Source organism: Stegostoma tigrinum, chromosome 41, assembly GCF_030684315.1.
Source record: "Stegostoma tigrinum isolate sSteTig4 chromosome 41, sSteTig4.hap1, whole genome shotgun sequence".
NCBI classification, from domain to species: domain Eukaryota; kingdom Metazoa; phylum Chordata; class Chondrichthyes; order Orectolobiformes; family Stegostomatidae; genus Stegostoma; species Stegostoma tigrinum.
In genome coordinates this window covers 849,168-875,630 of record NC_081394.1, presented here as the reverse complement: position 1 = coordinate 875,630, position 26,463 = coordinate 849,168, and the positions used below count along the sequence as shown (strand labels likewise).

The window sequence follows — 26,463 nt, the reverse complement described above, 5'->3', positions numbered from 1 at the left end:
GGGTTTGGGGGGAGGGAGGGTGTAAAGGTGGGGGTTTGGGGGGGAGGGAGGGTGTAAAGGTGGGCGTTTGGGGGGGAGGGAGGGTGTAAAGAGGGGGTTTGGGGGGGAGGGAGGTTGTAAAGGTGGGGGTTTGGGGGGAAGGGAGGGTGTAAAGGTGGGGGTTTGGGGGGGGAGGGAGGGTGTAAAGGTGGGGGTTTGGGGGGAGGGAGGGTGTAAAGGTGGGGGTTTGGGGGGGAGGGAGGGTGTAAAGGTGGGGGTTTGGGGGGAGGGAGGGTGTAAAGGTGGGGTTTGGGGGGAGGGAGGGTGTAAAGGTGGGGGTTTGGGGGGAGGGAGGGTGTAAAGGTGGGGTTTGGGGGGGAGGGAGGGTGGAAAGGTGGGGTTTGGGGGGGAGGGAGGGTGTAAAGGTGGGCGTTTGGGGGGGAGGGAGGGTGTAAAGGTGGGGTTTGGGGGGGGAGGGAGGGTGTAATGGTGGGGGTTTGGGGGGGAGGGAGGGTGTAATGGTGGGGGTTTGGGGGGGAGGGAGGGTGTAAAGGTGGGGGTTTGGGGGGGGAGGGAGGGTGTAAAGGTGGGGGTTTGGGGGGGGAGGGAGGGTGTAAAGGTGGGGGTTTGGGGGGGAGGGAGGGTGTAAAGGTGGGGGTTTGGGGGGGGAGGGAGGGTGTAAAGGTGGGGGTTTGGGGGGGGGGAGGGTGTAAAGGTGGGGGTTTGGGGGGAGGGAGGGTGTAAAGGTGGGGTTTGGGGGGGGAGGGAGGGTGTAAAGGTGGGGGTTTGGGGGGGAGGGAGGGTGTAAAGGTGGGGGTTTGGGGGGGAGGGAGGGTGTAAAGGTGGGCGTTTGGGGGGGAGGGAGGGTGTAAAGAGGGGGTTTGGGGGGGAGGGAGGTTGTAAAGGTGGGGGTTTGGGGGGGAGGGAGGGTGTAAAGGTGGGGGTTTAGGGGGGAGGGAGGGTGTAAATGTGGGGGTTTGGGGGGGAGGGAGGGTGTAAAGGTGGGGGTTTGGGGGGGAGGGAGGGTGTAAAGGTGGGGTTTGGGGGGGAGGTTGTAAAGTGGGGGTTTGGGGGGGGAGGGAGGGTGTAAAGGTGGGGGTTTGGGGGGGAGGGAGGGTGTAAAGGTGGGGGTTTGGGGGGGAGGGAGGGTGTAAAGGTGGGCGTTTGGGGGGGAGGGAGGGTGTAAAGAGGGGGTTTGGGGGGGAGGGAGGTTGTAAAGGTGGGGGTTTGGGGGGGAGGGAGGGTGTAAAGGTGGGGGTTTAGGGGGGAGGGAGGGTGTAAAGGTGGGGTTTGGGGGGGAGGGAGGGAGGGTGTAAAGGTGGGGGTTTGGGGGGAGGGAGAGTGTAAAGGTGGGGGTTTGAGGGGGAGGGAGGGTGTAAAGGTGGGGGTTTGGGGGGGAGGGAGGGTGTAAATGTGGGGGTTTGGGGGGGGAGGGAGGGTGTAAAGGTGGGGGTTTAGGGGGGAGGGAGGGTGTAAAGGTGGGGTTTGGGGGGGAGGGAGGGAGGGTGTAAAGGTGGGGGTTTGAGGGGGAGGGAGGGTGTAAAGGTGGGGGTTTGGGGGGGAGGGAGGGTGTAAATGTGGGGGTTTGGGGGGGAGGGAGGGCGTAAAGGTGGGGGTTTGGGGGGGAGGGAGGGTGTAAAGAGGGGGTTTGGGGGGGAGGGAGGGTGTAAAGGTGGGGGTTTGGGGGGAGGGAGGGTGTAAAGGTGGGGGTTTGGGGGGGAGGGAGGGTGTAAATGTGGGGGTTTGGGGGGGAGGGAGGGTGTAAAGAGGGGGTTTGGGGGGGAGGGAGGGTGTAAAGGTGGGGGTTTGGGGGGAGGGAGGGTGTAAAGGTGGGGGTTTGGGGGGGAGGGAGGGTGTAAATGTGGGGGTTTGGGGGGGAGGGAGGGTGGAAAGGTGGGAGTTTGGGGGGGAGGGAGGGTGTAAAGGTGGGGTTTGGGGGGGAGGTTGTAAAGTGGGGGTTTGGGGGGGGAGGGAGGGTGTAAAGGTGGGGGTTTGGGGGGGAGGGAGGGTGTAAAGAGGGGGTTTGGGGGGGAGGGAGGGTGTAAAGGTGGGGGTTTGGGGGGAGGGAGGGTGTAAAGAGGGGGTTTGGGGGGGAGGGAGGGTGTAAAGGTGGGGGTTTGGGGGGAGGGAGGGTGTAAAGGTGGGGGTTTGGGGGGGAGGGAGGGTGTAAAGGTGGGGGTTTGGGGGGAGGGAGGGTGTAAAGGTGGGGTTTGGGGGGGAGGGAGAGTGTAAAGGTGGGGGTTTGGGGGGCGAGGGAGGGTGTAATGGTGGGGGTTTGGGGGGGAGGGAGGGTGTAATGGTGGGGGTTTGGGGGGGAGGGAGGGTGTAAAGGTGGGGGTTTGGGGGGGGAGGGAGGGTGTAAAGGTGGGGGTTTGGGGGGAGGGAGGGTGTAAAGGTGGGAGTTTGGGGGGGAGGGAGGGTGTAAAGGTGGGGGTTTGGGGGGGGAGGGAGGGTGTAAAGGTGGGGGTTTGGGGGGGAGGGAGGGTGTAAAGGTGGGGGTTTAGGGGGGAGGGAGGGTGTAAAGGTGGGGGTTTGGGGGGGGGAGGGAGGGTGTAAAGGTGGGGGTTTGGGGGGGAGGGAGGGTGTAAAGGTGGGGGTTTGGGGGGGAGGGAGGGTGTAAAGGTGGGGGTTTGGGGGGGGGGAGGGAGGGTGTAAAAAGGAGAGGGCGACCGATGTACCTTGATGAAATAGGCCTTCGCTGATAAGTTAGCTTTCCTGGTATCCGGGAATTCAAGCTCTTCATTGATGCTGCTCTGAATTATTCGCGCCACATCGTCAGAAAATTCCAACTGCACACAGAGAGAACGAGATCAATCTCACAGCTTGGATGTATCAGCACGCGGCAAAAATACAAGTGAGGCAATAGAGGCTGACCAGGGAGATCTCTACTCTGTATCTAACCCCGTGCTGTCCCTGTCACTGGGAGTGTTTGATGGGGGACAGTGTAGAGAGAGCTTTACTCTGTATCTAACCCCGTGCTGCCCCTGTCCCTGGGAGTGTTTGATGGGGGGACAGTGTAGAGGGAGCTTTACTCTGTATCTAACCCCGTGCTGTCCCTGTCCCTGGGAGTGTTTGATGGGGGACAGTGTACAGGGAGCTTTACTCTGTATCTAACCCCATGCTGTCCCTGTCCCTGGGAGTGTTTGATGGGGGGACAGTGTAGAGGGAGCTTTACTCTGTATCTAACCCCGTGCTGTCCCTGTCCCTGGGAGTGTTTGATGGGGGGACAGCGTAGAGGGAGCTTTAGTCTGTATCTAATCCCATACATGAACTCCAACCCTACATGCACACACTCTCTCTCTCTCCCCTACACACACAATCCCCTCACATGCAATCTCCTCTGCGCCACACACGTTCCCCCCACACACTCCCCCCACATGCAAACTCCCTCCACCACATACACTCCTCACACTCTCTCTCTCCCCAGCGCACGTGCGCACGCACACACACAGACACACACACACAGACACACACACACAGACACACACACAATACATTCTACTTTGTTCAAATAGCACACAACTTATATATAGTCATTCAATTCGGCATTTTATAAATTCCTACTTTAGAATCAAATCCCGTCTGACTCCAGGCCAAAACACAAACAGATTCTAAACGAGGACTCACGCCTAACTGACCTAAAATGTCACGTCTTCTTTACGCTTACAAAGCCTTCAGTTCTCTCGGGGCAGTGACTTGAAAGAAATTCAGGGATTTACATAGACATATTAATCAATTAAAACCTTCTAAATGATTAAAGATTTAACAGCATCTTAGGTTTGTTTAAAACTTCCTCATCATGGGTGCGACCCTTTGATGATTTGCTTCTCAATTCTGTGTCTGATACTCCCTCTCTCACTAACACCTGAAGCAGGACTGAGGCTCCGAAAGCTTGTGATTTCAAATAAACCGAACCTGGTGTCGTGTGATTTCTGACCTTGTCCAACCCCAGTCCGACAACAGTGCCTCCACATGAAGTCTAATGACAGCAGCAAAGAAGCTGTTCTCAAAGCTGTTGGCAGGATTCGTAAAATGTTTGCAGTAGTTTCATAATATTTTGTGACAACGGTCGGAATAGTGGGCCTCGATTTCGGTGGCGTTATCCTCATCTGGGTACAACGCTTTCTCCTGCCCCAGAAGCAGCAGGGTCGGATGGGCAGGCTATGTCAGACAGCAGGAACATGAGCTGGCCACAGGCAGAGCCAGGACAGTGACGTCAGAACAAAGCAGGCTCTCCAATTCAGGATCACAGCCAGCAAACGGTTGCAGCCCCCTTCTCTCTCTCTCTCTCTACCCTCTCCCCATCCGCGCACCCTGCTCTGCCCCCAGCACACACCATCCACCAAAGCCCCATCACCCTGGACTCACCACAGAAGAATAACCACCATCTTCAAATTTGGTCCTCACAGCGTCCAGGTCACAGGGGGCCCCCATGTCAAAAACATCTGAGACGTCATCTCCGCACTACGAGGCCAAAATGGAAACAAAAGGAGTAACTGCGTTTGTATAGCCTCTCCCTCATCCTCGGAATCATTTTACAGCAAAGAAGAGCACTTACGAAACTGGTCTCAAGTTTATAATTTCACAGGATGGGGCGTCACTGGGGAGGGAAGCACGTCCTGAATACGCACTTGAGCTGAGCAGCGCGGCGGCTCAGAGGTGGGGGGCAGCGCGGCAGCTCAGAGGATATGGCTGGCACCACTGCAGCCTCACAGAACCAGGGTCCCAGGTTTGATTCCACCCTCGGGCGACTGTCTGTGCGGAGTTTGCATTCTCCCCCGTGTCTGCATGGGTTTCCTCCGGATGCTCCGGTTTCCACCCGCATTCCAAAGATGTTGTAGGTTAGGGTGTATTGGTCGTGCTAAATTGTCCAATAGTGTCCAGGGATGCACAGGCTGGGTGGTTTAGCCATGGGAAATGCAGGGGTTGGACTGGCTGGGGTGTTCTTTGGAGGGTCAGTGTGGATTCAATGGGCAGAAATGATTTCAGAGACTACCTAAGAGTGAGTCACATTACCATGGCTCTGGGGTCACATGCCTGCAGGAGCAGATAAGGGCAGCCTTCCCAAAGGGTTCAGATGTGCTGGGTGTGTGGAAGATGGGGGGTGGGCATTCCGGCCATGGAGTCAATGCCAGCCCTTTGGATCAGCCCCACCAACTCAGACAGTACTTTCAAGCACACTGCACCACAGCCTTTCAAGGAGGCAGCTTATCAGTTCCCCCTGAAAGGGGTATCTAGTGCAAACAGGAAGATCCAAATCCCAGAGGCTGACACCAGCTCGGTCAGAGTGATGGGCATCAGGAATGCCCGAAAGGCAGGGATTGTGAAGGTACAAAGATCACAGACGGCTATAGGGCAGGAGAGGGGTTACAGGGATAGGGAAGGGGTGTAGGGGCTGGAGGGGGTTACAGAGATAGGGAGGGGGTGTAGGGACTGGAGGGGGTTACAGAGATAGGGAGGGGGTGTAGGGGCTGGAGGGGGTTACAGAGATAGGGAGGGGGTGTAGGGGCTGGAGGGGCTTACAGAGATAGGGAGGGGGTGTAGGGGCTGGAGGGGGTTACAGGGATAGGGAGGGGGTGTAGGGGCAGAAGAGGGGTTACAGGGATAGGGAGGGGGTGTAGGGGCTGGAGAGGGGTTACAGGGATAGGGAGGGGGTGTAGGGGCTGGAGGGGGTTAGAGAGAATAGGGAGGGGGTGTAGGGGCTGGAGAGGGGTTACAGGGATAGGGAGGGGGTGTAGGGGCTGGAGAGGGGTTACAGGGATAGGGAGGGGGTGTAGGGGCAGGAGGGGGTTACAGGGATAGGGAGGGGGTGTAGGGGCTGGAGAGGGGTTACAGAGATAGGGAGGGGGTGTAGGGGCTGGAGGGGGGTACAGGGATAGGGACGGAGTGTAGGGGCTGGAGGGAGTTACAGGGATAGGGAGGGGGTGTAGGGGCAGGAGAGGAGTAACAGGGATAGGGAGGGGGTGTAGGGGCTAGAGGGGGTTAGAGAGATAGGGAGGGGGTTTAGGGGCAGGAGGGGGTTACAGAAATAGGGAGGGGGTGTAGGGGCTGGAGAGGGGTTACAGGGATAGGGTGGGGGTGTAGGGGCAGGAGGGGTTACAGAGATAGGGAGGGGGTGTAGGGGCCGGAGGGGGTTACAGAGATAGGGAGGGGGTGTAGGGGCCGGAGGGGGTTACAGAGATAGGGAGGGGGCGTAGGGGCTGGAGGGGGTTACAGGGATAGGGAGGGGGTGTAGGGGCAGGAGAGGGGTTACAGGGATAGGGAGGGGGTGTAGGGGCTGGAGAGGGGTTACAGGGATAGGGAGGGGGTGTAGGGGCTGGAGAGGGGTTACAGGGATAGGGAGGGGGTGTAGGGGCTGGAGGGGGTTACAGGGATAGGGAGGGGGTGTAGGGGCTGGATGGGGTTACAGGGATAGGGAGGGGGTGTAGGGGCTGGAGGGGGTTACAGGGATGGGGGGGGTGTAGGGGCTGGAGGGGGTTACAGAGATAGGGAGGGGGTGTTGGGGCTGGAGGGGGTTACAGAGATAGGGAGGGGGTGTAGGGGCTGGAGGGGGTTACAGAGATAGCGAGGGGGTGTAGGGGCTGGAGGGGGTTACAGAGATAGGGTGGGGGTGTAGGGGCTGGAGGGGGTTACAGAGATAGGGAGGGGGTGTAGGGGCTGGAGGAGGTTACAGAGATAGGGAGGGGGTGTAGGGGCTGGAGGAGGTTACAGAGATAGGGAGGGGGTGTAGGGGCTGGAGGGGGTTACAGAGATAGGGGGGGGTGTAGGGGCTGGAGGGGGTTACAGAGATAGGGAGGGGGTGTAGGGGCTGGAGGGGGTTACAGAGATAGGGAGGGGGTGTAGGGGCTGGAGGGGGTTACAGAGATAGGAAGTGGGTGTAGGGGCTGGACGGTGTTACAGAGATAGGGAGGGGGTGTAGGGGCTGGAGGGGGTTACAGAGATAGGGAGGGGGTGTCGGGGCTGAAGGGGGTTACAGAGATGGGGGGGGGTGTCGGGGCTGGAGGAGGTTACAGAGATAGGGAGGGGGTGTAGGGGCTGGACGGTGTTACAGAGATAGGGAGGGGGTGTAGGGTCTGGAGGGGGTTACAGAGATAGGGAGGGGGTGTAGGGGCTGGAGGGGGTTACAGAGATAGGGAGTGGGTGTAGGGGCTGAAGGGGGTTACAGAGATAGGGGGGGGTGTCGGGGCTGGAGGAGGTTACAGAGATAGGGAGGGGGTGTAGGGGCTGGAGGGGGTTACAGAGATGGGGAGTGGGTGTAGGGGCTGGACGGTGTTACAGAGATAGGGAGGGGGTGTCGGGGCTGAAGGGGGTTACAGAGATAGGGAGGGGGTGTCGGGGCTGGAGGAGGTTACAGAGATAGGGAGGGGGTGTAGGGGCTGGAGGGGGTTACAGAGATGGGGAGTGGGTGTAGGGGCTGGACGGTGTTACAGAGATAGGGAGGGGGTGTCGGGGCTGAAGGGGGTTACAGAGATAGGGAGGGGGTGTCGGGGCTGGAGGAGGTTACAGAGATAGGGAGGGGGTGTCAGGGCTGGAGGGGGTTACAGAGATAGCAAGGGGGTGTCGGGGCTGAAGCGGGTTACAGAGATAGGGAGGGGGTGTCGGGGCTGGAGGAGGTTACAGAGATAGGGAGGGGGTGTCGGGGCAGAAGGGGGTTACAGAGATAGGGAGGGGTGTAGGGGCTGGAGGAGGTCACAGAGATAGGGAGGGGGTGTCAGGGCTGGAGGGGGTTACAGAGATAGGGAGGGGGTGTCAGGGCTGGAGGGGGTTACAGAGATAGGGAGGGGGTGTCAGGGCTGGAGGGGGTTACAGAGATAGCAAGGGGGTGTCGGGGCTGGATGAGGTTACAGAAATGGGGGTGGTGTAGGGGGCTGGGGGAGGTTACAGACTCAGGGAGGGGGTGTTGGGGCTGGAGGAGGTTGCAGAGATAGGGAGGGGGTGTAAGGGTCTGGGGCGTGTGACGGAGATAGGGAGGGTGTAGGGGGCCCGAAGAGTTTACAGAGACGTGGGGCGTGGTGGTGGTGAAGCAATGAGCAGACACCAGAGGGGGTTGGGAGATCTGAAGATAGCGTGGTGGGTGACAGAGACACCGATCAGGGTTTCGGTGAGTGGAGAGGAATGGATTCACTGGGGGAAAATGGCTATGGTGAGCAACATCACTCAGTCTCCTGGCGCCAGTCAGAGCCGCGCTGCACTCGGACCTACCTCCTTTTGCTTCAGCAGGTGTGCGGTCAGCCTGGAGGTCACCAGTCCTGTCACCACCTGCTTGATGCCCGACAGCAGCTCACTGGTAACCACCTCCTGCCACTCTGCAGGCTTACCCTCCATACAAGGCAGGCACGTATATACAATGTTGTCGGGCAGGTTGGATAGGATCTCGTACATCTCATCTGGAGGCAGCAACGACACAACACCACAGTCAGCACCTCTCAGACACACCCCAATTACTACCACCACTCGGCAGAGTCCATTCTGCCCGCCCGCCCACCCCACGGCGTCAGCTCCACGAAGGATTCCCTGAATCAGACCCCATTCTCCCCTCACAGGGTTCCAGGTCGCAACAGCTCACTGGGTCAAAACACAAATTCTCCTCCTCTGGTCCATTTAGAGAGTCATGCAGCCCTATTGCTCCTGCAAAGTCCTCCTCACTAACGTCTGAGGGCTGCTGACAAAATTGGGAGTGCTGTCTCACAGACTAGTCAATTCGGTCCCCCAAGGGGCACTGGGGGTGAACTCACAGCACACGGACTGCAGCGGTTCAAGAAGGCACTTCACTCCGCCTTCTCAAGAGGCAACTAGGGGCAGGGGCAATAAACGCTGGGCCCAGCCAGTAACACCCACATCCTACAAGTGAATTGAAAACAAAAATGAAGCCCCTCAACCCCACGGCATCCCAGGAAATCCTCCATGCACCCTCTGAGACCCTCCTGAAAGGACTGTGGGGTGCCTGGGACTGTACTCCGGCCGACGGCTAACCCAGTTTTTACTGCGTGTCATTTCACCCTCCCGTGCTGTCAGAAACATCGAGGACTCCCACCCCTTGAGGGGCACTTGACCTGTTCCCAGCAGCTTTCCAGCACTTCCCTAACTGCGCCCCCAAGGTCAGGTTGGTGAGGAATACAGGGGCAGGAGTAGGCCATTCAGCCCATTGAGCCTGCTACACCATTCAGCATGGCTGACCACCCACAGCAAGGATCAGGAAGGCGAATGGTCTCGTGGTATTATTGCTGGACTGCTAGTCTAGAGATTTGGGCAGCATTCTGGGGGCCTGGGCTTGAATCCTGCCACGGCAGAGGTTGGAATTTGACTTCAATAAAATATCTGGAATTAAGAGTCAAACGATAATCATGAATCCATTGGTGATTGTCGGGAAAAACCCATCTGGTTCACTAACATCCTTTAGGCAAGGAAACTGCCATCCTTACCTACATGTGACTCCAGACCCACAGTAATGTAGCTGACAGTAAACTGCCCTCTGGGCAATTAGGGATGGACAATAAATGCTGCCTGGCCAGCGACATCCTCACCCCGTGAATGCATGTTAAGAAAATTAGTTTTTCCGAATGACCCCGATATCTCTCCATCTGAGGGGCTGGGCCAATCTCGAAGAAATGGATAACCTTCTAACAGGACTAGACAGGGTCAACAAATAAGGGAGGATGTTCCCGATGGTGTTCCTTACAGCCCAGTGCCAGTGACCACAAGGCAGTGGGAAATTGAGGGGGGAGGGCGGCAACTGTGAATCATCACCAGCAGCAAGGCTGCAAAGCAATATGAACAGAACAAGAGAGAGTCTGATTGCCAGGAGTTCTTTTAAATCACTAGCAGGGCCCAGGATTTGTTACCCATCCTGCGAGTAGGTAGAGGAGAGCTGCCTTCTTGAACCGCTGCAGTCCAAAAGGTACGAGTCCAGAACCAGGGATCACAGTCTCAAGGAGATGAGACAGGACAGAGATGAGGAGAAATGTCTTCACCCAGAGAGTGGGGGCCCTGTGGGATTCTCTGTCACAGTAAGTGGTCGGAGCTGGAACATGGAATGTTTTTGAGAAGAAATTATTTTATCTGTTATCAGATATCTGTCAATCTCTACAGTAGAGACTCTCAAAGAGCGAGTTCCAATAGCCCTCTGCAGCAGAAAATTCGCAATCTTGATCCTCGGCAGAATTGTTCTTATTGTAAATTTGTGTCCCCAGTTCAAGCAGGGGGAGGCCTCTAGCCTGCGTTTACTCTAAGCATTCTGCACATTTCAAGATGCGAGACACATGTGAGAGAGAGAGACAGCGCACGAGAGCAAGAGAGAGAGAGAGAGAGAGCGCGCGCGCGAGAGAGAGAGAGCGAGAGTGCAGGAGACGCACGCTCTCTGAGAGAGAGAGAGAGATTGAGAGAGAGAGCGCGCGAACAGCAAGAGAGCGAGAGAGAGCACGCGCGAGAGAGAGAGAGCGAGAGTGCAGGAGACGCACGCTCTCTGAGAGAGAGAGAGAGCGCGCGCGTGAGAGAGAGAGAGCGAGAGTGCAGGAGACGCACGCTCTCTGAGAGAGAGAGAGCGCGCGAGACAGCAAGAGAGCGAGAGAGAGCACGCGCGAGAGAGAGAGCGAGCGAGCGAGCACAAGAGAGAGAGAGCGCGAGAGAGAGCGCGAGAGAGAGCGCGAGAGAGAGCGCGAGAGAGAGCGCGAGAGAGAGCGCGAGAGAGAGCGCGAGAGAGAGCGCGAGAGAGAGCACGAGAGAGAGCACGAGAGAGAGCACGAGAGAGAGCACGAGAGAGAGCGCACAAGAGAGAGAGCGCACAAGAGAGAGAGCGCACAAGAGAGAGAGCGCACAAGAGAGAGAGCGCACAAGAGAGAGAGCGCACGAGAGAGAGAGCGCACGAGAGAGAGCGCGCACAAGAGAGAGAGCGCGCGAGAGAGCGAGCGCGAGAGACAGAGCGAGCGCGAGAGAGAGACAGCACGAGAGAGAGAGCGCGAGCACGAGCGAGCGTGCGAGAGACAGAGAGCAAGAGAGAGCACGAGAGAGAGCGAGTGAGAGAGAGGGACATGGGCTACACTCAAGCTGCTCGAGCCTTCAGCAGCTACACTTCATGAAAAAAGTGGACCAAAATAAAGAGACTCCTGACCCATCAAGAGCACGCGCGAGAGAGAGAGCGAGCGAGCGAGCACAAGAGAGAGAGAGCGCGAGAGAGAGCGCGAGAGACAGCGCGAGAGACAGCGCGAGAGACAGCGCGAGAGACAGCGCACGAGAGACAGCGCACGAGAGACAGCGCACGAGAGACAGCGCCACGAGAGAGAGCGCACGAGAGAGAGCGCACAAGAGAGAGAGCGCACAAGAGAGAGAGCGCACAAGAGAGAGAGCGCACAAGAGAGAGAGTGCGCACAAGAGAGAGAGCGCGAGACAGAGCGCGCGATGAGAACGAGCGCGAGAGAGAGAGCGAGCGCGAGAGAGAGAGCAAGCGCGAGAGAGAGAGCAAGCGCGAGAGAGAGAGCAAGCGCGAGAGAGAGAGCGCGAGCACGAGCGAGCGTGCGAGAGACAGAGAGCAAGAGAGAGCACGAGAGAGAGCGAGTGAGAGAGAGCGAGTGAGAGAGAGGGACATGGGCTTCACTCAAGCTGCTCGAGCCTTCAGCAGCTACACTTCATGAAAAAAGTGGACCAAAATAAAGAGACTCCTGACCATCAAGATGCACCCCCCCACCCCCAACCAGACTCTTGTCCCAATCCTTCAACCCCTCTGCATCAAGCATGGATGGGAACAGCATCCAGTAAACAGTGAGTGAGCCCAGTAAATCGAAAATAAAACCAAAACAACTGCAGATGCTGTAAATCCAAAAAAAAAAAGACAGGAATTGCTGGAAAAAGCCAGCACACACCTGTGGCGAGAAATCGGAGTTAACGTTTCGGGTCAAGGACCCTCCCTTAGAACCTACTGCTGGTGACCATGAGGTGGTGGGAAATTGAGGAGGGCTGACTTTGAATCATCACCAGCAGAAAGGCTGCAAAGCAATACGCGAGAACCTAATTGCCAGGAGTTCTTTTTAATCGCTAACAGGGCCCAGGATTTATGCCCATCCCAAGTTGCCCCTTGAGAAGGTGGTGGAGAGCTGCTTTCTGGAACCGCTGCAGCCTGCAAGCTGTAGGGACACCTCAGAGTGCCATCAGGTGCAGTCTCTCAGGATTTTGACCCAGTGACACAGAAGGCAGAATCATGGGAGCCATAGCGCGGACAGAACACTCACCCTGGCGTACGGGGCCGGGGGAGAATACAACAAGACTCCAAGCGCGCCACACCTCACCACTCACCGGAAATACCTTCACATTTGGCATGAACCCAGTGGTCGCATTTGGAACACTGCATCATCTTACTCTCATAGTCGTTATCTTCGTAGCATTTCGTACAAATGGGACAATAATTCCCTGTGAAACAACAGAGGCCACAACACTCTCAGCACACAGTATCCAGCAGCGTGTTAGCCCACAGGGAGTCAGGTACAGAGTAAAGCTCCCTCTACACTGTTGTGCCACCTCCATCAAACACTCCAGGACAGGGTCAGCATGGGATCAGATACAGAGTAAAGCTCCCTCTACACTGTCTCCCATCAAACACTCCCAGGACAGGGACAGCATGGGGTTAGATACAGAGTAAAGCTCCCTCTACTCTGTCCCCCATCAAATACTCCCAGGAACAGGGTCAGCATGGGGTTAGATACAGGGTAAAGCTCTCTCTACACTGTCCCCCATCAAACACTCCCAGGACAGGGACAGCTTGGGGTTAGATACAGAGTAAAGCTCTGTCTTCTCCTTTAACCCACAGTGTAGCTCTCTCGACTTACCTTTCTCAAAGAGGTTGGCGCAGTCATTACACAGGGTGAAGTCATACGACCACTCAGCGTCCAGCTCCTCCCTGGGGTGGTGGCTCCACAGCTTTTACAGCGAACACACTTTGGACAGACCTGGCCAGGGGGAAGGACACAGTACACATCTTCACTTCAGGATCCACTCTCAGGATCTCACTTCACAGCTCAGTACCCCATCCCAAATACATGGGGGTGGGGGAAATGGGGCTCAGTCTGAGGTTCCCCACATGGTGACCAGATGGGGGTCATAGATACATAGAAGATAGGAGCAGGAGAAGGCCACTCGGCCCCTCATGCCTGCCCCACAATTCTTCATGATCATGGCTGATTGTCCAACTCAACAGCCTCATCCTGCCTTCTCCCCCGAACCTTTGATCCTATTTCCCCCCAAGTGTTACATCTAGTCGCCTCTTGAATACATTCAGTGTTTTGGCATCGACTACTTCCTGTGGTAATGAATTCCACAGGATCACCACTCTCCTCATGTCCATGTCTCCTCATCTCTACCCTAAATGGTCTGTCCTGAATCCTCATACTGTGACCCCTGGTTCTGGACACTCCCACCATCGGGCACATCCTCCCCACATTTACCCTGTCTGGTCTGTTGGAATTTTATAAGTCTTTGTGAGATCCCCCCTCACTTGTCTGAACTCCAGTGAAAACAATCCCAACCCAGTCAGTCTCTCCTCATACGTCAGACCCACCACCTTCAGCATCAGCCTGGGAAACCTTCATTGCACTCCCTCAAGAGCAACTGCATGCTTCCTCAGAAAAGGAGACCAAAACGGCACACAGTATTCCAGGTGTGGTCCCACTAAGGCCCTGTATAAATGCAACAACACAGCCCTGCTCCTGTACTCAAAACCTCTCGCGATGAAGGCCAACATAACATTTACCTGCATGCTTACCTTCAGAGTCTGGTGCAAAGGACAGCCAGGTCTCACTGCACACTCCCCTCTCCCAATGTACAGCCATTCAGGTAGTAATCTGCCTTCTTGTTTTTGCTTCCAAAGTGAACAACCTCACATTTATGCAAATCATACTGTATCTGCCATTGATGAGCCAACTCACCGAACCTGTCGAGATCATGCGGAAGGATCTCTACACCCTCCTCACAGTTCACCCTCCCACCCAACTTGGTATGACCTGCAAACCTGGGAATGTTGTGCTTTGTTCTCTCACCCAATTCATTAATGTATATTGTGAATAGCTGGGGTCCCAGTACCGATCCCTGTGGCACCTCACTAGTTACTGCCTGCCAATTTGAAAAGGACCCATTGAGTCCTGCTCTGTTTCCTCTCTGCCAAACAGTTTTCTATTCATTGCAAAACACTACCCCAAGCCCATGCACTTTAATCTTGCACAATAACATCTCATGTAGGACTTAGTCAACACTTTATGAAAGTTTGAAACATACTATATTGACTGGCTCTCCCTTTGCAACTCTACTAGTTACATCTTCTTAGAATTCCAACAGATTTGTCAAGCATGATTTCCCCTTCATAAATCCACACTGACTCTGTCCAAACCCGCCAGTGCTTTCTAAATGCTCTGCTATAAAATCTTTGACAATGGATTCAAGAATTTTCCACACTATCGCTGTTAGGCTCACCAGTCTATAATTCCCTGTTTTCTCTCTCCCTCCCTTTCTGAATACTGGAGTGACATCAGCCACCCTCCAATCTGCAGGGACTGTTCCAGAGTCTATAGAATCCTGGAAAATGGCCACCAATGCATCCACCATTTCTGCAACTACACTGGGATGTAGATTATCAGGCCCTGGGGATTTACCCACCTTCAATTCCGACAATTTTCCCAGCATCATTTCTCTACCAACATTGCTCTCCCTCAGTTCTTCCCTCTCACTAAATCTTGCCTCCTCCAACAATTCTGGTATCTCATCTGTGTCCTCTTTTGTGAAGACAGAACTAAAGTATGTATTCCGTTCCTCAGCCATTTCTTTGCCCCCTGGTTATAATGGTCCCCTACAAACAGAAATGGGGGACCGTATGTGTCTCTTTGGCAATCCTTTTCTCTTCACGTATATATAGAAACTCTGAGAGTCGGTTTTTATGGTCCCTACAGGCTTACTTTAGTAATGTATTGCCCCCTTCTTAACCAATCCCTTGGTCCCTCTTTGCTGAATTCTAAACTGCTCCCAACCCTCAGATTTATTATTTTTCTTGGCCAATCTGTATGCTTCTTCCTTGGATCAGATACTATTCCTAATTTCCTTTGTAAGCCATGGATGGGCCCTCTTACCTAATCTGCTTTAGTGACAGACAGGAATAAACAGTTGTTGCAGATCTCCCGTGCGTTCCTCGAATGTTTGCCATTGCCTACCCACTGCCATTCCCTTAAGCAACTCTCCCCAATCTTTTCAGGCCAATTCATGCCTCATATCCTCGTAGTTTCCTTTATTAAGGTTCAGCACCCTAATCTCTCAATCAACTACCACACTCTCCATCTTGATTTTAAAAAATCTACCGTGTTATGGTCGCTCTTCCCCAAGGGCTCTCGCACAGCCAGATTCTCATTACACAGCGCCTAGTCTAAGATGGCCGGCTCTCTAATTGGTTCCTCCACTATTGGTCCACACATACTCCAGGAACAACAACTCTACAGCATTGTGGCTAATTTGATTTCCCAATCTGTGTGCAAATGAAAGTCATGCATGTTCACCGGTATTCCCTTGTCACATGCATGTCTAACTTCCTGTTTAATGTCATTCCCAACATCACCACTGCAGTTCGGATGTGAGACCGACTCAAGTTTTTGTCCGTTGGTATTTCGCAACTTTACCGGCACAGACTCCACATTGTCAGAGCTACTATCCTTTCTCACGGTGTTGTTCATTTCCTCTTTAAACAGCAATATCACTCTGCACCTTTTCCTTTTTGCCTGTTTGCAACTCCACCCTCCCCTCTCCCCCCAACCCCATCCCCCCACCCACACAGTAATGGAGCGGGAGGGTCTGTGTCTGTGTGTCCCACACGGTGACGGGGTGGGGGGGCCTGTGTCTGTGTCTCCCACACGGTGACGGGGCGGGGGGGGGGGGGGTCTGTGTCTGTGTCTCCCTCACGGTGACGGGGCGGGGGGTCTGTGTCTGTGTCTCCCACACGGTGACGGGGCGGGGGGTCTGTGTCTGTGTGTCCCACACGGTGACGGTGCGGGGGTCTGTGTCAGTATCTCCGTCACGGTGACGGGGCGGGGGGTCTGTGTCTCCCCCACACGGTGACGGGGCGGGGGGTCTGTGTCTGTGTCTCCCACACGGTGACGGGGCGGGGGTCTGTGTCTGTGTGTCCCACACGGTGACGGGGTGGGGGGGGTCTGTGTCTGTGTCCCACACGGTGACGGGGCGGGGGTCTGTGTCTGTGTGTCCCACACGGTGACGGGGTGGGGGGGTCTGTGTCTGTGTCCCACACGGTGACGGGGCGGGGGGTCTGTGTCTGTGTCCCACACGGTGAAGGGGTGGGGGGGTCTGTGTCTGTGTCCCACACGGTGACGGGGTGGGGGGTCTGTGTCTCCCACACGGTGACGGGGTGGGGGGTCTGTGTCTGCCGACACGGTGACGGGTGCGGGGGGGGTCTGTGTCTCCCACACGGTGACGGGGCGGGCGGGGTCTGTGTCTCCCACACGGTGTCGGGGCGGGGGGGTCTGTGTCTCCCACACGGTGTCGGGGCGGGGGGGGTCTGTGTCTCCCACACGGTGTCGGGGCGGGGGGGGTCTGTGTGTCCCACACGGTGTCGGGGCGGGGGGGGTCTGTGTGTCCCACACGGTGTCGGGGCGGGGGGGGGGGGGGTCTGTGTCTCCCACACGGTGTCGGGGCGGGGGGGGGGGGTCTGTGTCTCCCACACGGTGTCGGGGCGGGGGGGGGGGGTCTGTGTCTCCCACACGGTGTCGGGGCGGGGGGGGGGGGGTCTGTGTCTCCCACACGGTGTCGGGGCGGGGGGGTCTGTGTGTCCCACACGGTGTCGGGGCGGGGGGGGGGGGGGGGGTCTGTGTGTCCCACACGGTGACGGGGCAGGGGGTCTGTGTCTGTGTCCCACACGGTGACGGGGCGGGGGGGTCTGTCTGTCCCACACGGTGACGGGGCGGGGGGTCTGTGTCTGTGACTCTCCTCCACACACAGGGACAGGATCAGAACAGATTGCCTGGTGTAGACGGACTTACCCAGGTCTGCCTTTTCTTACTCGGCCTGTTAGGGTAGCTGGGTCCTAGACAGGCAGCGTGGTACGTGGCGCGACATTTGTCACAGTCCAGCAGGTGCTGTGTGCAGAAAGCAGACAGGGCTCAGCTAAACCAGTCAATGCGATTACCACAGACCACATCACAGCCAAACAATCACTTCTCCAGTGAGATTCCACATTGCTAATTCATCACTACACAGGTGGACACAGCAAGGGGGGGGGGGGGGGGGGGGGGGGGGGGGGGGGGGGGGCGGGGGGGGGCTGAATTAGGAGCGTAGGTCAATGAGCGAGACACCGTTGCCAGGAGGAGGAGGTCAGTTAGCCAGAGGGACTGGACTGAGGAGCATTGGGCAGGCCCAGAGAAAGGCGGGGAGGAGTGGGGGGAAAAAAGAGAATTTGTGTAGTCACACTGTGAGCTGTTGTTATAAACTGGAGGCACCAACTGAGAGTAGGCAGATTCAACAGGAACTTTCAAAAAGAGGAAGTCAGGGAAATAGGGGAAGGGGAAATACCTGGGCCACATGTTGGTTGTGAATGGTCAGAGGTTATTGTGACCTGGGCTGTAGCAATCCTCAGCCCTGACCCTCCAACAGTGCCCGCTCCCTCAGCACTGACCCTCCGACAGTGCCCACTCCCTCAGCACTGACCCTCCGACAGTGCCCACTCCCTCAGCACAGACCCTCCAACAGTGCCCACTCCCTCAGCACAGACCCTCCGACAGTGCCCACTCCCTCAGCACTGACCCTCCGACAGTGCCCACGCCCTCAGCACTGACCCTCCGACAGTGCCCGCTCCCTCAGCACTGACCCTCCGACAGTGCCCACTCCCTCAGCACTGACCCTCCGACAGTGCCCACTCCCTCAGCACTGAGCCTCTGACAGTGCCCACTCCCTCAGCACTGACCCTCCGACAGTGCCCACTCCCTCAGCACTGAGCCTCTGACAGTGCCCACTCCCTCAGCACTGACCCTCTGACAGTGCCCGCTCCCTCAGCACTGAACCTCTGACAGTGCCCGCTCCCTCAGCACTGACCCTCTGACAGTGCCCGCTCTCTCAGCACTGACGCTCCAACAGCGCCGCGCTCCCTCAGCACTGACCCTCCGACAGCGCCCACTCCCTTAGCACTGACCCTCCGACAGCGCCCACTCCCTCGGCACTGACCCTCCGACAGTGCCCGCTCCCTGAGCACTGGCCCTCCGACAGTGCCCACTCCCTCAGCACTGACCCTCCGACAGCGCCCACTCCCTCAGCACTGGCCCTCTGACAGTGCCCGCTCCCTGAGCACTGGCCCTCCAACTGTGCCCGCTCCCTGAGCACTGACCCTCCGACAGTGCCCGCTCCCTGAGCACTGACCCTCCGACAGTGCCCGCTCCCTGAGCACTGACCCTCCGACAGTGCCCGCTCCCTGAGCACTGGCCCTCCGATTATCCCCATTGACTCCCACCCTGTCACTCTGGCTGATGTGTGACACTGCCTCCCCCCAGACTTGTGCTGCTGAGAGCCGCAGGATCCGATTCCCACTCACGGCGTTCCATGATTACCTTCGATGTTTTGCTCTTACGGCCACAGACGTGGCAGAACTTGCAGCGACGGCAGCACCAGGTCTCCTTCTGCTCAGCACTCGGCCTCTCCCTCTCCTCCAGGCAGAAACTGTGGAATGGCTCGCAGCAGACCTGGCAGTATACCATCTGTCCGTATGGCACAGGGCAGGCAGAGACAGTGGGCGGACCGGGTGGTAAACAGGGGAGTGGCAGGGAGGGAGGGGGCGTGGGGGTCAGGAAAGCGCAGAGATAAAAGAATTCAGAAGGAGAGAAAGAGAGGGTAAGGGTGGGGGGAGGGTGAGAGGGGGGCAAGGGGCGGCAGGGCGGTGGGGGGGGAGAAGTGTTGTGGGGAGGAGACGTGTGGGGGGGGGAGGAGACGTGTGGGGGGGGAGGAGACGTGTGGGGGGGGGAGGAGACGTGTGGGGGGGGAGGAGACGTGTGGGGGGGGAGGAGACGTGTGGGGGGGGAGGAGACGTGTGGGGGGGGAGGAGACGTGTGGGGGGGGAGGAGACGTGTGGGGGGGGAGGAGACGTGTGGGGGGGGAGGAGACGTGTGGGGGGGGAGGAGACGTGTGGGGGGGGAGGAGACGTGTGGGGGGGAGGAGACGTGTGGGGGGGAGGAGACGTGTGGGGGGGAGGAGAAGTGTGGGGGGGAGGAGAAGTGTGGGGGGGAGGAGAAGTGTGGGGGGGAGGAGAAGTGTGGGGGGGAGGAGAAGTGTGGGGGGGAGGAGAAGTGTGGGGGGGAGGAGAAGTGTGGGGGGGAGGAGAAGTGTGGGGGGAGAGGCGTGTGGTGGGGGAGAAGTGTGGGGGAGAAGAGTGGGGCGAGAAGGGTAGTGGGGGGTAAGGGGAAGGGTGGGGGGGTAAGGGAAAGTGTCGGGGAGTAAGGGGAAGGGTGGGGGGGTAAGGGAAAGTGTCAGGGAGTAAGGGGAAGGGTGGGGGGGTAAGGGAAAGTGTCGGGGAGTAAGGGGAAGGGTGGGGGGGGTAAGGGAAAGTGTCGGGAAGTAAGGGGAAGGGTGGGGGGGTAAGGGAAAGTGTCGGGGAGTAAAGGGAAGGGTGGGGGGGTAAGGGAAAGTGTCGGGGAGTAGGGGGAAGGGTGGGGTAGAAGAGTTGGTGGGGAAGGTTGGGGAGGGGAAGAGGGAGAAAAGAGAAGAAGAAGGGAGAAGGCAGATGGTGACAGAGAGCAGAGAAGGGAGAGCGAGAGCGAGAAGCGGGATGGTAATTGGACAGGGAAGAGGTTAGGGAAGACGGTGAAGAGGGAAAGAGGACAGGAATGGGGTGAGGGAGAAGAGAGAGAGACACATGTTACTCTCAGGAGAGGAATGAGCAGCAAACAATAATATAAACGACTCACAGAAACAGGAGGCCATTCAGCCCCTCATAACTGCTGCCCCTGTGGAAAGCCTGGGGCTACCGCACTGATAATTGACAATGCTCAGTGAGAGTCCACGTTGCCAGTGAAGATGAGAGACAGGAAGCTACAATTGCTGCCCAGGGAACAGCACTGTCCTCACTGGACTATAACTAAAGCATGTGGAAGGTCATTTCTCTCATCTCCAGAATACAGGAGCAGAATTTCTCTTTAATCAGAGGCTTGAACCTGTCCACACCGACTCCCAGAGAGGCAGAGAGTTGTCCTTACACATTTATAGACCGTGCACAAGTCAATGTGCAGGTCCAGCAACGGGCAGGGTGGTGAGGAATGGAGCAGAAACATGAAGAGATTCTGATATAGCTGTACAGGGCAGGTGTGTGTGTGTGTGAGAGAGAGTGGTGGGGGGGAGGGAGAGGGAGAGAGAGAGAGAGAGAGAGAGAGAGAGAGAGAGAGAGAGAGAGAGAGAGAGAGAGAGAGAGAGAGCGCACGAGAGAAGGAGCACTGATGGCTGTGGCTGTTGTCCCCATGTTTCCAAGGAACGGGAGAGCCGTTGGATGGGGGAAGGCAGTACAGGGGACACAATCCCCGAGAGGTCGGGGTTGATTCGGACCACGGAGTTTCAAAGCGCGAGATCTCAACGAGACATCCAAGGCTGAGGGCTGCATGGAACGCCCAGACAGGATTATCCAGAACAAGCGAACCCTGGTCCTTCACCCCCCGACCTCAGCTCCATCGTCCCAGCCGATCTCCGAGGACCCTTGGGGGAGTTGTGGGGGGAGGAGGAATCAACCGATCCCTCCATCTCAAACGTACAGCTCCAAGGAGAAACCCCAAGACAGCGAGTCCTTTCCCTGCAGAGCCTCTCCCCCCCACTTCCCGCTTCAGGGCACCTGAAGCTTCCCAAGCACAAGAAAGTAACAGGAAATTCAGTGCACAGCAACCTCCCACAAGCAGCTGGGGTGACGCTGCTCGAGGGATAAATATTGGACCCAAGACTCAGTCTGCTTCCTTCTTTACAAGATCTAGGAGCACAAGTACTGCAGAGGTTCACAGCAGCTGCTCACTCACGCTCCCTCCTGAGGGGGTCGAGAGGCAGCCCAAGAGGGTATTCAGGTTATGGGCACTCAGTTCAACCTCCAAGCTGCGGCATCAGGAACAGCAGCTGGAGGGGGGGGGGGGGGAGAAGGGGGCCACACAGGAACAACAGCAGGCCATTCAGCACCCCCTCCTGGAGCCTGTCACACAGGAACGGGAGGCCAATCAGCCCCTTTGAGGTAGCTCCGTCCAATCATGGCTGTTCTGCCTCTCAGCTCCATTGACCTGTCTCAGTCCTGTGACCTTGAAACACGAAGGGAAACCACAGCATTGCTAGCTTTAACCCGACCCTTGGCGAGACAAAACCCAGGTTCCAGGTTTGCACTCTCTCAGCCCCCAGCCCCCGCCTCCTCCAAAAAATTCCAACTCCCGAAGCAATTCGCAACAGTACCCGCCTCTTCATTCGTCAGCCTACTTTAAAGTTACGAGGGACGGGGGTGAGGGCTACGGGATCGGAGGGGGTCAGAGATCAGGGCCAGCTTACCTCGTGGTGCCCCTGGCTCGCGCACAGCAGGCAAAGAACGCGGGGCAGGATGGGAACAGACGACAGCACACTGAGGCCACCCATCAGCCAGACATTTTCAATGCTGCAGTCCTCCTGGAGGGAGAGGTGTCACACAGTGAGGACAGGGAGGGTGGTTAGAGCGAAGAAGACACAGCAAAGGCACATTAGCGTCACAAATCAGATTAAACAGATAAACAGTCAGCCAGATACAGTGCCCGAAATCACCATTCATGTTTGGAGGATGGATCAGTTGGTTCTCTCTTCCCCATAAATAACAGCACAAAAATGCCAGAACACAAATGCAGGCAAAATTTTAAAAAGATGAAACAAATACTTGGCTCCTTGGTAGTGTCAATAATTTACATATTGTCTGCATCAGGACAGACATTCAAGAAAACCAAACCCATTTCCGATGAAGGGTCTTGGCCCGAAATGTCATCCTTCCTGCTCCTCTGATGCTGCTTGGCCTGCTGTGTCCATCCTGCTCCACACATTGTTATCCCGAGGGGGAACACCAATTTATTCTGCGCGGTTAAATTGCTGGACTCTGATTGGTTGGCTTAAAGGGCACCCGTCAGCACTCATCCACCAACTAGCACCTTCGTCTCATGCAGAATGAATCCACTGCTCCATCTCAAGATTTGGTTTTCTTGAACGTCTGTCCTGATGCAGCTAAGATTAAAGCATTGACAGTAAGCCCCTGTACAGGACATTGGTTAGGACACTTTTGGAATACTGCATTCAATTCCCCATTCTGTCTCTCCACCCTCACGGTGCTCCTCTCTCTTTCTCTATCACTCTATGCCCATTCTCTCCAGCGGCCAGTCTCTTTCTCTATCATGCCGCCTGCACTCTGTCCATCACCCCCTTCCTCTTTCCTTCTCTGTGTCTCTCTCTCTCTGAAGACAGATATCGGTTTATGGGACCTGGTCTGGCAAGTTAACAGCAGGTTGACTACAGTTCAAAGGGCACTGTAGACATTTCGGCTCTGGAGAACGTGTCATGTTCTGTGACTGTGAAAGTTGACAATATGAATTTTGGTTGATCTCTAGATCTCCTCCAACATATGGAACATTGGGAGAATAGAATCCCAGCCAGAGGAAATCAATGAATATTCCTCAGAGCCTAGTGGAAGCTGTTTGCATTGCCTGGCGTCTTCAGAAACCAAGCAAGATACAATCCTATGTGCCTGCGGTACTATACATATGAACTGCCCAGTTACGTCTTCCTTTTAATTTATCCATTAACTGTCTGTCTGTGTGTGAGAAGGGACCATGTCAAAGAAGTTTAGGTTCCAGCCAAAGATTCGCTAGGATGTTGAACAGTATAGCAATGGCCCTTTGGCCCATGATGTTGTGCCAAACATGATGCCAAAGTAAATTAATCCCTTCTGCCCGCCCTTGGTCCATATCCCTCTATTGCTTGCACATCCATGTCCCTTAAACACCCTATCCTATCTACCTCGGCTACCACCCTGGCAGTGCCATCCACAGTCCTACCACTCTCTGCGTTTAAAAAAAAAATTTTAAACTTGCCCCCTGATTTAAGACATTTCAATGCTGGGTAAAGATTCTGACCGTCAAACCTGTATGCGCATCTCATAATTTTATAAACCTCCATCAAGTCTCTCCTCAGCCTCCGCTGCTCCAGAGAAAACAAGCCGAGGTTTTTCTAGATAACACAGTGCGGAGCTGGAGGAACACAGCAGGCAAGGCAGCATCAGAGGAGCAGGAAAGCCGACGTTTCGGGGAAGCACCCTTCTTCCACAGACCCTGAATAGCACTGATGTACAGAGGGATCTTCTGAAGAAGAGTCCTGACCCGAAACATCGGCTTTTCTGCCCCTCTGATGCTGCCTGGCCTGCTGTGTTCCTCCAGCTCCACACTGCGTAACCTCTGGCTCCAGCATCGGCAGTTCTTACTATCTCTGACCAAGTTTTTCTCGTCTCTCCTTATAATTCATACCCTTTAAGCCAGGCAGGATCCTGATCCTCTTCTGCACCCTTTCCAAAGCCTTCACATCCTTCCTGTAATGTGGCAACCATAACTGCGGCCAAAGGAAAGTTTTATAAAGCTGTGCTGTGACACCCTGACCCTGTACTCAATTCTCTGACCATTAAAGACTAGCACGCCAAACACCTTCGTTCCCACCCTATCTACTTGCATGGCTACTCTCAGGGAGCTTGGGGCTTAAACCCCCAAGATCCTTCTGTACATCAATGCCATTCAACGTCCTGCCAATAACTGTATACTTTTTCCTTAACATTTGATCTCCCAAAATGCAGCATCTCACAGTTACCCAGATTAAAACGTATCTGAAATTATAGATGCTACAAAATCGGCAGCAGGACATGTTTTGACGAACAATCTCCAAGGGGACAGACAGGTCAAGCAAAAACTTTACGCAGAAAAGTGTGATGTCAGGTACTCTGCAAGGACGATTCAAAAAGCAGACTGTAATCTTAACAAACAGACACTCCAAAACAGCGCAGTGTGATAGCACATCAATCATTTCAGTGGCCCTGATGTCCCAACGCTGCAGGAGATGAACAAAGCTCTATTTTTGTTAATAATGCCCTTAAGGGAGGGAATTCCAGAATTCCGACCTGGCGACACTGAAGGAATGGCCAATTTATTTCCCAACTCAGGGTGTTGAGGTACTCAGAGGGGAACTTGCAGGGGGTGGTATTCCCATGTACCTGCTGCCCCTTGTCCTTCCCGATGGAAGTGGCCGTGGGTTTGGAAGGTGCTGCCTGAGGGGCCTTGGTGAGGTTCTGCAGAGCATCTTGTCGATGGTACACACTGCTGCGGCTGAGCGGGATGTTTATGGGATACGGAGCTTCTTGAGTGTTGTTGGAGCTGCCCCCATCCAGGGCAAGTGGGGAGTATTCCATCGCCCTCCTGACGTGTGCCTTGTCGATCGTGGGACAGGCTTGTGCGGGGGGCAAAGAGAGAGTCAGGAGGGGACTTACTCGCTGCAGCCTCTGACCTGCTCTTGTAGCCGCTACGTTTCTGTTGTGGGTCCAGTAGATGTTCTGGTCAATGGTAACCCCCAGGATGTGGACAGTGGGGGATTCAGTGATAACAGGCATCAAAACACACAGAGCCACCCACTCACCTTGAAGTCCACTCGTATTCGGTGCACGCCATCAGACAGCCCCTTCTGCCGCCCACTGCCGTTGTTGCTGAATGGGCTCAGGGGACTGAGCGCCAGCTGCTCCTGTTTGCTCAGCAGAACGGGTTTCTCCTGAGGGAAGTGGGCACAGAAGGTCAGCAGGGCTGCCCAACCATGACCACAGCACCCGCCCCAATCCCTCCAAAACGCCAATTGTCAACTCGTGCCCCAAAACTCTCCGTCGCCATGGCAGCTCGGCCGCGACCCAGGCTTTTCACCAGAGAATGTTCTTGTCGTCTGGTGCTAAGCCAAGTCATTGTGACACCAGTTGGTGCCTTCGCACGGGGCTGGGCCAGCACTGGGCAACAGGGCATGCAGACACAGACACACGTGAGCGCATCTCATGGCACCCATGTTCCTGTTCGCCAAGCCATGGAATCCACACACTGTGGCACAGCCCTTCAGCGCCTCCAGTCTGCACTTGATCTTGAAGCAGAGGCTCACCCAATCCCTTTCCCCACAAACCGTGCACGGTCAAGCTCAGTGGTAACAGTCCCTCCCTCTTTCCTCTGTCCAGACCCCCTCGTGGTTCTGAGCCCCTCGATCAAATCTTTCTCGCGTCCTTCTCCTCTCCGAGGAGGACAGTCCCAGTGTCTCCGATCTCTCCATGTCACTGACGCCCCTCTCTCCTGGGACCATTCTCCTGAATCTCTTCCACTTCCTCTCTGAAGGCTTCACATACTTCCTAAAGAGCAAGGGCCCAGAACCTGACATAACCCTCCAGTCGAGTCCAGCATCAGCCCCTTCCTCCTGTTCTCTGTGTTCCTATTAACAAAGCCCAGGATACTGACTGTTTTGTGAATCAAGATCCCTGCGTGGGCTTCAATGATGGGTTCGCACATAGCCTCAGACCTCGCAGCTCCTACACCCTTTAAACATTCATACCTGTTCTTCCACCACATGGATTACTGCATTAAACTACACCTGCCAATCGCCTGCCCGCTCCACCCTGTACCCAGTTGAAGTTCTGTAATAACATCCTCACAGTCACAATCCGCACATATCTGAAGGAATGTGAAAACTCTCCCTCAAAGTTCAATTCCTGCCTCACAGCGGGCAAACTGATGTTACTGCCATATCGCACTCACCTTCTCTTTGCTTTTCCTGGATTTTAGCTGCAAGGGTTTTAATCGTCCCTGGTCACCCATAAGAGACTGGAGGTCATCTAAGAGTCAGCAAAAGGAACAGGGTTAGTACCACAGCAGCATGAAAACTGGCTCACAGCCAACATCACCTCCCGAAACCCACTCTCTGCATCGCCAGTCCTTCCGGGCAACACATCCAGCTACCCTGCACCCCAAAACCCACCCAGCTCACCACAACCGGGCCCCCCCGCACCCCAAAACCCACCCAGCTCACCACCACCGGACCCCGTGCACCCCAAAACCCACCCAGCTCACCACCACCGGACCCCGTGCACCCCAAAACCCACCCAGCTCACCACCCCCAACCCCGAAACCCATCCAGCTCACCACCCCCAACCTGCTCCCCCCCGAAACCCACCCAGCTCACCACCCCCACCCCGAAACACATCCATCTCACCACCCCCACCCCAAAACACATCCATTTCACCACCCCCACCCCAAAACACATCCATCTCACCACCCCCACCCCAAAACCCACCCATCTCACCACCCCCACCCCAAAACCCACCCATCTCACCACCCCCACCCCAAAACCCACCCATCTCACCACCCCCACCCCAAAACCCACCCATCTCACCACCCCCACCCCAAAACCCACCCATCTCACCACCCCCACCCCAAAACA

General features: G+C 56.1%; 1 protein-coding gene across 1 annotated transcript in view; it reads right to left on the bottom strand.

Moving 5' to 3' along the window:
* Positions 1–26,463, bottom strand: part of kmt2bb (lysine (K)-specific methyltransferase 2Bb) — a 107,301-nt gene that overhangs the window by 40,350 nt on the left and 40,488 nt on the right. Inside the window, 11 exon segments of the mRNA XM_059641272.1 lie at positions 2,658–2,768; positions 4,348–4,443; positions 8,182–8,366; positions 12,265–12,378; positions 12,795–12,854; positions 12,857–12,914; positions 16,992–17,087; positions 18,549–18,695; positions 21,499–21,612; positions 24,637–24,765; positions 25,782–25,858. Of these exon segments, the coding sequence (XP_059497255.1) occupies positions 2,658–2,768; positions 4,348–4,443; positions 8,182–8,366; positions 12,265–12,378; positions 12,795–12,854; positions 12,857–12,914; positions 16,992–17,087; positions 18,549–18,695; positions 21,499–21,612; positions 24,637–24,765; positions 25,782–25,858 (1,187 nt within the window).